This window comes from Ceratosolen solmsi, unplaced genomic scaffold (assembly GCF_000503995.2).
Source record: "Ceratosolen solmsi marchali unplaced genomic scaffold, CerSol_1.0 scaffold6, whole genome shotgun sequence".
In the NCBI taxonomy this organism is placed as follows: domain Eukaryota; kingdom Metazoa; phylum Arthropoda; class Insecta; order Hymenoptera; family Agaonidae; genus Ceratosolen; species Ceratosolen solmsi.
This window is the reverse complement of record NW_011948414.1, coordinates 15,464,787-15,475,034: the sequence shown is the minus strand read 5'-3', so window position 1 is coordinate 15,475,034 and position 10,248 is coordinate 15,464,787. Positions and strand designations below refer to the sequence as shown.

Genomic DNA, 10,248 nt, shown 5'->3' with positions numbered 1-10,248 from the left:
GTCGTTGCGCCCAATTCCGACATCCGACTTTGAGGTTAGTCAGGTTGAATGTGCAGGAATGTCAATGAATAGAATTGCCGTTCCCAAGAGCTATATTGTTGGTTAATTGGTCGAAGGAAATTTAAAAGCCAACATTTTAAATGTCAACATGTCGATGCATCTCCCCCCCCCTCCCGCCCATTACGAAAAAGCCATTTATTCGTACGGAGCGCTAACATAATGTACATAAATAGTATGCGAAGGTAGAAATGAGAGGCTATAATTAAAATCGTAGCTGTTCTAAGTGCTGGGACGTATATTTAATTTAGAACCTAACCTGCCATTTCTAATGTAGTTGTTTGAGGAGGGCCAGATGTAAACAACATTGACCAGACGATTGTTTTAACCCATTCGAAAACAAATGTGAGTTGGTTGGATTTGCTCGTTGCGGACAGAGCGGCTAAGAGAGATGAAATATAAGAACGGACGATAGGGGGGGGGGGGGGGGAAAGAAAGAAAGAGCTTAATAGGGACGAGAAAGGAGCGCGGAGCTCTCGTGAGTTCCGAGCGAAAGAGATAATAAACAATTTAAACTCACCTCATTAGCGAGGCTGCACCTAACTAAGCTGAAAGCAATGGTAGCCAAAAAGGCCCAGCAGTATATCCTGAGTTGCATTTTGGCCGAGTGCTCTCCTCGCGTTAATCGTGGCTCCTCGATAGAAGAAAGAAATCCTCGGTTAGGGCTAATTGCCCAAATGACACTTCCTCGCTCTCTCTCTCTCTCTCTCTCGCTCTATCTCTCTCCCTCTCTCCCTCTTCCTCTCCCTATATTAATCCACCTTCCTTTTTGTTTCCATAAACTCACTCTGCCCGCACCGTCTCGTTGTCCGTCCTCGTCCGGGCCGTCGAGCCCGCTCGAAGGAGGGAGCGGTCGCGGATGGCGAAAAAACGCTTCGCCCTCGCGCACACAAACACGACGCACACGCGCACTATATCGGCTTACCGCTCAACGAAATGTTAAGACAGTCGCGTAGACGGACGACTGTAAACGGATTCGAGGTAGCGCCCTTGTGTTACCTCAATGTAGCAAGGAAAAGTCGTCGCGCAACCTCCCTCGGGCCGAGAAGGGAGGACAGCGCGAGCGCAATCGGTCGCTTCTTGCTGAGGAGGCTGAACGCACTCCCACGGCAATGTCAGAGACTCACGTTCTTGCTGTTACTCCAATTCATGCGCACACTTAGCCGCCTATAAATGTACGTACGCGTGCGTGGGCGCCCGCGTGTGCGTGAACACATACGCTGGAGCGCTGATCAATGCGAGCACGTAACGTTCGTGCCGCAGGCATCGAGCAACAGAGAAGTTTCCGAATAGGGAACGAGGGCGCGACGTTCGTAGGTTACCGCCGCCGTCGCCAGTGCGCGCCACGCTCCCCCATTATTTTCTTCAACTACTCCAAGTTTCGACGATGGTCGATAACATTGGTGGCTAATAAAAGAGATTTTACTATACTCGGGATTTCATTTGTCTACTTCACTGCTCCAGCAGCCTTTCATGGTCCTCGGTTCCACGGCTATTAGTGACCGTAAGAACGTTAAGGATGCTCGGCTAGTATCACGTCCGTCATTGTTCAGCCTACAAATGCTTTCATTGAGTGTGTGCGTTGAATAATGATAAAGTCGCGATCTGCATCATGAATTGAAAGAGTACATAAGAAATAATAAATAATTATGGTGTTTACTACGTTTACCATCGGTGATGGTGTTCCCTCTTTTTCCCATCGCTCGTGTATTATTGTTTAATGGCCAAGTGATCTCGCCTGATTAGAAAAACCATATTTTTTACCTTTTTATTTTTATGAATATTCCGCTAAAATGATATATTTTGAATAATTAAACAATTAGGATCTATCATTGTGGAATTTGGAAAGTTAAGTAAATCCATTTTTTATAATGTACTTTCATATCGATAATCGAAGAAGCTTGTAAATTTCGGCTAAATGTGTTATATTATAATGAAAAATAAGTATGTACTATTTAAAATGTAAAATTGGATGTATTAAATGATCTGGACATCTTATTAAATATTTTATTATTCGTTATACCAATTGTTCACCATTAATTATCACCATTAAGATTTAAAGTAGACATTAAAGAATTATGTCCGATTGAAATGGATAATTAGGTGAAGAATATCTGTAAGGCGACTGTATATTCGTTTCGTTTGTTTTAAATAATTTAATTTAGTTATAGTAAATATATATATATATTCGTTTTAATAAAATCTAAATAACAGATTCATTCGTCGTTACTCTGTCTTATATATTTTCTTTTCTGTCACAATATCAAAGAGTATCTAAAAGCTCGAAACGTCGTTGCAGAAATTTTTGCGATCTATGTCCATGTAATATTGAAAATTATACAGTATGATACAAATAAAATTTTTAAATTATAATTATAATTGAATTATTTACTACTCTTTTCATTATCCTTAAATTCAATTTCATTTTCAATCTTTTTCAAATATTGTAAATTTTCTTTTATATCACGATTATATTCTTCTATTTTTCTATGCATTACAGATATTTCTTGTTGCATCGACTTTACTTCTTCGAGGGTTTTTTTCTTAATTAAATTGAAATGATTTTCATTCTATTAAAGAAAATATTAGCTATTAAATGAATTCATCAAGTATCAATCAATTTAAATAAATATCTTACATGTTTGTAAAAGTGTTCGTTTTCATAAACTTTATATTTTCCATAATCTGAATTTTTTTTCAAATTTCTTTTAATACAGTGAGAAATTAAACTATAATTAAAACGCAATGAAAGATTAAGGAGATTGAAGAGCAATTTTCAAATATAACCAATTTTCCTTACGCATTACTATTTTTCAAAAGACTTTGCTCAACCCGATACATTATCTTGCGCTTGTAACGTTATAAACTTAACGATTAATAAAACTTTAAATTTATAAATACTATTAATCGATATATCAACTGAAACAATTTTATGCTTTATTTACATTAGAAAACAAAAGAATTTAAAAACTACAACTTCTCTTTAAATTAATGGTACTTTTATTTGAAACTTTTATACAAGTGCTTATAAATGTAGTCTTTGAAATTACATACAATAACAATTATAATTAATATTTAGTACGATTGAAATTAAATTTTAATTTATTTTCTTTCTAATAATAGCAATTGATACTTAAAAATACAAAAATTTATATACTTCACATTTGTACTTGCTTTCCTTCTATCCTGTAAAAGGTAACAAACGTGTATAATACAATGTAGATAAAAAATCTATTAAAGCTTATCCATATCATTGATTTTCTGGCTGTGTCGTTTAATAGCATCTTCATGGCGTTTAATTTGTTCTTTATGAAATGATATTTCATCGGTTAAGTCGGTTTTCAATTTTGCAATTTGTTCTTTTTGCTAAAAAATATATGATTACGTAATACGAATAATAGAAGAAGAGAGCATTGATGATAAATTTGCAAGTCCAGATTTTAATTTTATTGATATAAAAATTTGAATGAACCTATTATTACCAAATTGTAAAAATATTGATCTTCATGAGCAGCTTCCATTTTACCAAAAGCTCCACCAGCTTCGCGAATAGCTCCATCTCTACCTCCACCTTTACCAGCTCCGGCACCTTGCTGAGACAACATTTTGATTTCGCTGAAACAGATATATCATAACTTAATTTATAACAATTGCTATATCGTACGTAAATAAAGGAAGTATCGCAATGTTTAAAAATAATGTAAGAAAGCAACGAATCATATATAAGTTAATTGACGAATGTTGGAATGTGGTACGACTAAAAATATAGTTCGCTAGTGTTACAAAAAATAAACTCAACTCGATGAATCGAGTACCAAAATAGAGTTCGGCAACCGACTAATCAAACTAAAGGCAAAATTAATGCGAAAGCCATTTTGTAAGATAAAGGGGATGATAGGAAGCCAACCAAAACTATTTGCTATTTAAATTAAGTTACTCAAATTTTTACCTCATAGAAGCCATATTTCTATAAAAAAATCTTGTTACTCTCTGCATCATTTTATATTTTATATTTTATCTTTTAAGATAAATACCAACTACTCAATATATTACCGTTCTAGTACGATTTGACTATAAATTTTTCAATTCTAGGTAATGTTAAGTGGAGTGCCTATGAGAAAATGATTTCACATAGAGTCGACATCAAAAATATTTATTATACTTATAGTATAAAACGTTAATACTATAAGTGAGTTATAAAAATTTATTTTCAATAAATATTAATTTGACAATTTTATATAAAATATCGAGATATAACTTATCATTGATTTGAAATTTTTAATATAATTTATATCCAAATATATGCATAAATGTATATTTGTAATAGACAAAAGTATTCAACTTTAAACAGACAAGTTTTAGAAAATATGCATTACGTAAGAAAGGAAGTCAAAGATTTCTAGATTTCTAGGCGGGATTGTAGAATTTTACCGGCAAGCTAGTCTGTAATAATAAATATATAATGTAATGCTTATAACGTAGAGAGAGAGAGAGAGAGAGAGAGAGAAATTGAATTATATTATAAATCTTATATAATTCATAAATATAATGTTCATATTATAAGTTTTAATAGAATAATTTTTTTTTTAATATATCAAAACTCAAAAATATTTCATTAATTTTTCCATAATTATCTTTCTACCCTTACATTTTTTAAAATAAAAACTGATAAATTTCGTTCAAATTGTTGTGTTGTGTGTGTGTTTTTTTTTTTTTTTTTTATTTTAAATTTTGTGATAATTAAAAATCACGATCATTCGCTAATCGTTCATTTTGATATTTATAATTGTGTTATGAGATAGTTTAATTTTATTTGATGTCAAACGGTAGCTTACGAATGGAAATTTGCGAATCTATGCGTAGCCAAAAGATAAGAATTTCTGATAATATTGCACGATACATTAAATACGTCGTCATATAGTTTTTTTAATCAATTCTATATTTAAATGGTTATTTGCGTGTATTTTTATATAAAATTCAAAGAAATTCATTATATAAAACAGGAATAAAGTTTTCATTTATTTAATACTGTATATTAAAAATATATAATATGAATTGGAAATAATTTAGAATAAATTCAATATTTAATTTTTAAAATGCAATATCTAATCAAAATGTCACGTAATTATTAAAATTAATCCTAATTTTGTCGATTCATAAAAATTTTTGAATTCTTGATATATCTTACGCATTTGAATTAGCGATTATTTTTAATTTTTAAATTTACCGCAATTTTAGAGTTAAAATGTAAATCAAATGAAGCTAATAATTCATTTAATTTATTTTTATTATATATTATCATGATTATCGTTATAAGACATAAAATAATAAATGTTGCAAATATTGAATTTCACTAGTCTTCGTACCCATTTAGATAATATTTGATTATAGTTGTAGAAAAACAAGGATACTAATGGTCGGACATTTTACGTTTCTTTTGTAAGAGGGACTGCAAGTTTGACATCATGAGGTACTTATATCTATATTTTATTATTATTAATAAAAGTATTGAGAATAAAATTTCATGCTCATAAAAAATGAATAAACAGAAGTTTATGGAATTTATAAATTTTGTAATAAACTTGTTCAAGTGTGGTAATTAATCTTGTTAGAAATCGCCACATGGTAAAATCCAAATTATCATTATTATTTTTTGTAATGAATTATTAAAAAATTTTTTTATCAAGAAATGTATTCCTTCATAAGGAATATATTGAAAGTTGCTTATTCATTTAATGATCAATTCAATGTTGTACATTATATTTGATGATACAATGGTAGCTTTAACCTTATACTTGTTTCAGTTCGCTCAAATTACAGAAGAGGCTAGCAGCCTCTGTTATGCGATGTGGTAAAAAGAAGGTTTGGTTGGATCCTAATGAAATCAATGAAATTGCAAATACCAACTCTCGTAAGTTCAAAATTTATCCTTATACATTTCATTTTGAATGAAAACTATAGTTAACAAATATTGTCGCATTCTTTTTATTCATAGGTCAGAATATTCGTAAATTAATCAAAGATGGTTTAATCATCAAAAAGCCTGTCGCTGTTCATTCAAGAGCTAGAGTACGAAAAAATACAGAAGCCAGACGCAAGGGTCGTCATTGTGGTTTTGGTAAACGGAAAGGTACGGCGAATGCTCGTACTCCACAAAAAGTAAGTTTAATTAATTATATGTCAGTGATTGCTCTTTGTTATCGATTAGTGCAGTTTCATATATTATACTTGAGCGTTTAAAAGTTTTATTTTAATACATCAATTATTTGTTACTGATCTAATTTGTTGAATAAATAAAAATTAAATGTCTTTAGCGTAAACGTTTATTGAAATAAATAAATAAATAAATAAATAAACTCTTATCGATGTTATTTATAAAATATTGATTACTTGTCTTTATTTTAGAATCTGTGGATTCAACGTATGAGAGTTCTTCGTCGTTTACTTAAAAAATATCGTGAAACAAAAAAAATTGACCGACATCTCTACCATTCATTATATATGAAAGCAAAAGGTAATGTGTTCAAAAACAAGAGAGTTCTGATGGAATTCATCCATAAAAAGAAAGCGGAGAAAGCTAGAGCCGAAATGTTATCTGACCAAGCGGAGGCCCGTAGGACAAAGGTTCGTGAAGCTCGTAAGCGCAGAGCAGAACGTATTGCTACCAAAAAGCAAGAATTATTACAATCGTACCAACGCGAGGATGAGGCTGCAGCAGCGCAGAAAAAATAAGCGAAGACTTAAGTTTTATTATATAAAATAAATAATAAAAAAACTATTTTACTTTGCATTTGAATTTCCTTTTAAATTATATTAACGAACGTAGTGATTTATAAAAAGTAACTTTAATTGATTATTAACTTTATTATTTTATTAATTATTGATTTAATAATTGGAAAGAATTTGTTAAATAGGCAAACTATATAAGTTCTCGTAATTGTTATAAAATTTTCTATTCAAATTTGAAATTAATATAGCAGCCATACGTAAATATTGAATTATTTAATCAAAAAAAAAAAATTTAACTTGCTATCTTAAGTAAACACAGAAATTGAAAATAATTAACAAATTGTCTGTACTAGTATCGAATGAGTAAAAACATGTACGAATTAGATAATTTATATTGTCTCTAGTAAATCATAGGAAATTATGTATTAATATAAAAATAATTTAAACTCTTATACAAAATTGTTTAAAAAATTAGGTTGTATTATTTCAAGAATATTCACAAAAAAACAATATGTTGTAATTTAATACATTTTCGTTTACTTATATTTAAATGTTTATACATTCTACAGTCTTAATTACAATATTTTTTTTTTTATTTTTACAATATTGAAAATATTTCATTTTCATCACATTTTCAGTTTTCTAAATAAATACAAAAATTTACTTTTATCTCTACATATGACAATTAATGTTGTTTTCTGTAATTTTTAGATTTTGTAAATTACATCTGAAAAAGTCTGTTTAATTCGCTCCAGGATTCGTGTTTTGTATGAGTGTTATATTATCGCCTTTTAACATTATACGTCCCAATGTTTTTCTATTTTTCGTTTTAACATGATATTCCTCGGCATCATCTAGCACCAAATTCATATACTCATCGAATCCGACAATGTGACCTTCTATGCGTAGATTTATATTTTCAAACAACCAAACTTGTACACGCGAACGATTTTGTAGATATCGAAAAATAAGATTTATAGGTTGTACCATTACTTTTTGTACTTTCTGTGGTCCTTTGTACGACATTTTGTTATAATATTCTATACTTATTATAAAATAAACGTTAAAATATATATAGTTTTATATTATTTGTACAAAGCGTCGTTTTTACTGTTAACGGAGCTTGGTAACTTAAATATTGTTAGTTTTGGAAGACCATTGAATAAAAACCACCGCTGACTAGTATAGATAGCAGCCTTATAGAAAATTTTGAAAATATGTAATTTGGGAAATATATTTTGTCCCATTGAATGATACGTTGAGCTCAAGTGCGCAAATTTTTGAAGTTATTTTGCGAAGAAATAATTTGCACTTGCCAAAATAAGGGATTTTAATAAAATTCGCGTTAATTATATAAAGTATTATGGTTAAATCGAAAAATTTATAAACTATATCACATTTGTGAAATAACGATTATTTCAATTCGGTTCAATGATGCAATATGATACTGATTTTAATCTAATCACTTGTTTATTAATAAGGATAAATTAATATTTGTATTTAAATATAAAATTTATGCATTCTGAGATTAAAACATAATAAATATTAGATTCGTTTGAAGAAGGAAAAATTGAATGCGAAGAATGCTAGAACAGTTTATGCTTGTAAACTTTATAAGCATATACGCTATTATCTATTAACAATTAATTATGCGCGCAATATGAAAAATAATATATAATTGGCATAATAATGATATATAATTTTTCAAAACATTAGGAATTTTTAATACGATTAAATACATTAGGATGTATACGGATGAAAACAATGCTTATACATTAATTAAACTACTCACTGTTTTAATTATTGCAAACTTAAATATGAAATGCAAGGCGTCGGAAATTGAATATCTAAATCTTATAAATTTTTAATTAGACTTTTGTTAATAATCTCATTACACCAGTTACGATCTATCTAAGCATGATTAAAAATATGGCTCTTTATTATAATAATACTGTTTATCTCTAAAATAAAATTAGTTGTTTAAATCTATGTAAGATAATATTAATAATTAAATTGTCATAATTAGATGAACTTAAATGAACTTAAAATATTGGTTAAAAACTAACATTGCAAATTAAAAAATTCTATATATTTTATTCTTTATTACAAAATATATGCAATAATATGATAATCAATTTTTTCGTTATAATCTGTTGGGAAATATTTCAATATTGTATTTAAAAATTTTGAAAGAATAATAGAAACAATTACACACCTTGAATCTATATTATGAAAATATCATGGACGAAATATCTATTGTTAGTGAATTCACTACGGCAAAAGTCACGTCTATTCGATATTTGCAATGGTCAACTAAGTAAGCAGTACATACTTTTAATTCAGTCAACAGCTACGCGTCTTTGTTTTATTTTTAAAATAAACGAATATAGATGTTACCGCGATGTATTGACAAACAAAATTATTCATATTGTTAATATTGAAAAATCGGAGCATTTCTCAACCTTGTTTTTTTCTTTTCTTGATTATATGCATTTATGCAAACAATTTTATCCACTATCTTTAACTAATAGTGGACTTCCCCTTGAATAAATTTATGCAATGCCTATACGAATAACGAGACGACATGTACATTTTTTAATAACAGTCCAATAATTGCTACTGTTAATCATATGCATACACGCGCGCACGCACACTGTTAATCATATGCATACACGCGCGCACGCACACACGCGCGCACGCACACACGCACACACGCACACACGCACACACGAACACACGCACACACGCACACACGCTAACACACATATACATATATATATAAACGCTCAGCTTGTAGCGTATGTGTGCATATGAAACGAGTAATTGGAACGTCGCCAAAATGTTAAATATGCGCTTAGGCACTTTGTGAAGGGTGTGTAGTTGCATAAATATATATATATATATATATATATATATATATATATATATATATATACACATATATGTATATAACTATGCATAGGCGATAGCAAGTATAAATAGCGCTAGCGGCCAATGAGCAGAAATTGATCCTTTTGAACTATTTGTCCATCCCTTCCTTTAGGAACACATAATTAACGATGACGCATCAATGCCAATCCAAATTACGACTTTGTGCTTTCTCAAGTACTTTCGTATCACCCGACTTATATCTAAAGTCCTCAATTTCATCTCTAGACATTAGATATTAAATTCATAATTTTTGTAACTTTTCCCATTTGGCTATGTTACTTATTAATGGTTAATTATTAAACTTCTGACCTTGTTTGCATGCACTTCATTATCCAAATGTTTCTACCATAACAACAATTTATTCTACATAATTACTGAAGTTCGGTAAAATTATTGTCTCAATTTTTGTCATATGTTTACTAAAATTCTCCAATATTTATTCGAGCAAATTCATAACATCAATGAAATTAAGATTAATCTAGCATCAAACGATAAACAACACAGTCGTGTTTAAGTATTATATTTTATTAT

The 10,248-nt window shown here is 29.7% G+C and overlaps 3 protein-coding genes across 4 annotated transcripts in view; 1 reads left to right on the top strand and 2 right to left on the bottom strand.

Moving 5' to 3' along the window:
- The window catches only part of Sdc (Syndecan), a 41,786-nt gene extending 41,131 nt beyond the window's left edge, over window positions 1-655 (bottom strand). Inside the window, exon 1 of the mRNA XM_011507502.1 lies at window positions 578-655. Coding sequence (XP_011505804.1) covers window positions 578-655 — 78 coding nt within the window. The remainder of the gene's footprint in view (window positions 1-577) is intronic.
- A 2,379-nt stretch (window positions 656-3,034) lies between these two features.
- Window positions 3,035-3,700, bottom strand: LOC105368244 (ATPase inhibitor mai-2, mitochondrial). Its single transcript, XM_011507224.1, has 2 exons — window positions 3,540-3,700; window positions 3,035-3,423 (listed from the first exon to the last, which is right to left on the bottom strand). The coding sequence occupies exons 1-2, from the start codon at window positions 3,660-3,662 to the stop codon at window positions 3,292-3,294; spliced, it is 255 nt and encodes an 84-aa protein (XP_011505526.1). The 5' UTR covers window positions 3,663-3,700; the 3' UTR covers window positions 3,035-3,291.
- Window positions 3,701-5,448: 1,748 nt separating this feature from the next.
- On the top strand, window positions 5,449-6,835 carry RpL19 (ribosomal protein L19). Of its 2 annotated transcripts, none has more exons than XM_011507222.1 (4): window positions 5,449-5,527; window positions 5,862-5,968; window positions 6,053-6,216; window positions 6,463-6,835. In XM_011507222.1, exons 1-4 carry the CDS (start codon window positions 5,523-5,525, stop codon window positions 6,787-6,789), a joined length of 603 nt encoding a protein of 200 aa, XP_011505524.1. In that variant the 5' UTR covers window positions 5,449-5,522; the 3' UTR covers window positions 6,790-6,835. The 2 variants fall into 2 exon arrangements, with proteins under 2 accessions (XP_011505524.1, XP_011505525.1); XM_011507223.1 differs by lacking the exon at window positions 5,449-5,527 and adding an exon at window positions 5,664-5,682.
- The last annotated feature ends 3,413 nt before the right edge of the window (window positions 6,836-10,248 follow it).

What these genes read in the sequence shown, in the direction of transcription:
- LOC105368244 (XM_011507224.1), bottom strand. Translation starts at nt 3,662, where the DNA reads ATGTTGTCTCAGCAAGGTGCCGGAGCTGGTAAAGGTGGAGGTAGAGAT. An exon ending in ATCAATATTTTTACAATTTG is followed by an intron (nt 3,424 to 3,539) that starts GTAATAATAGGT and finishes TATATTTTTTAG; the next exon opens with CAAAAAGAACAAATTGCAAA.
- RpL19 (XM_011507222.1), top strand. An exon ending in AATTGCAAATACCAACTCTC is followed by an intron (nt 5,969 to 6,052) that starts GTAAGTTCAAAA and finishes TTTTATTCATAG; the next exon opens with GTCAGAATATTCGTAAATTA. An exon ending in ATGCTCGTACTCCACAAAAA is followed by an intron (nt 6,217 to 6,462) that starts GTAAGTTTAATT and finishes TCTTTATTTTAG; the next exon opens with AATCTGTGGATTCAACGTAT.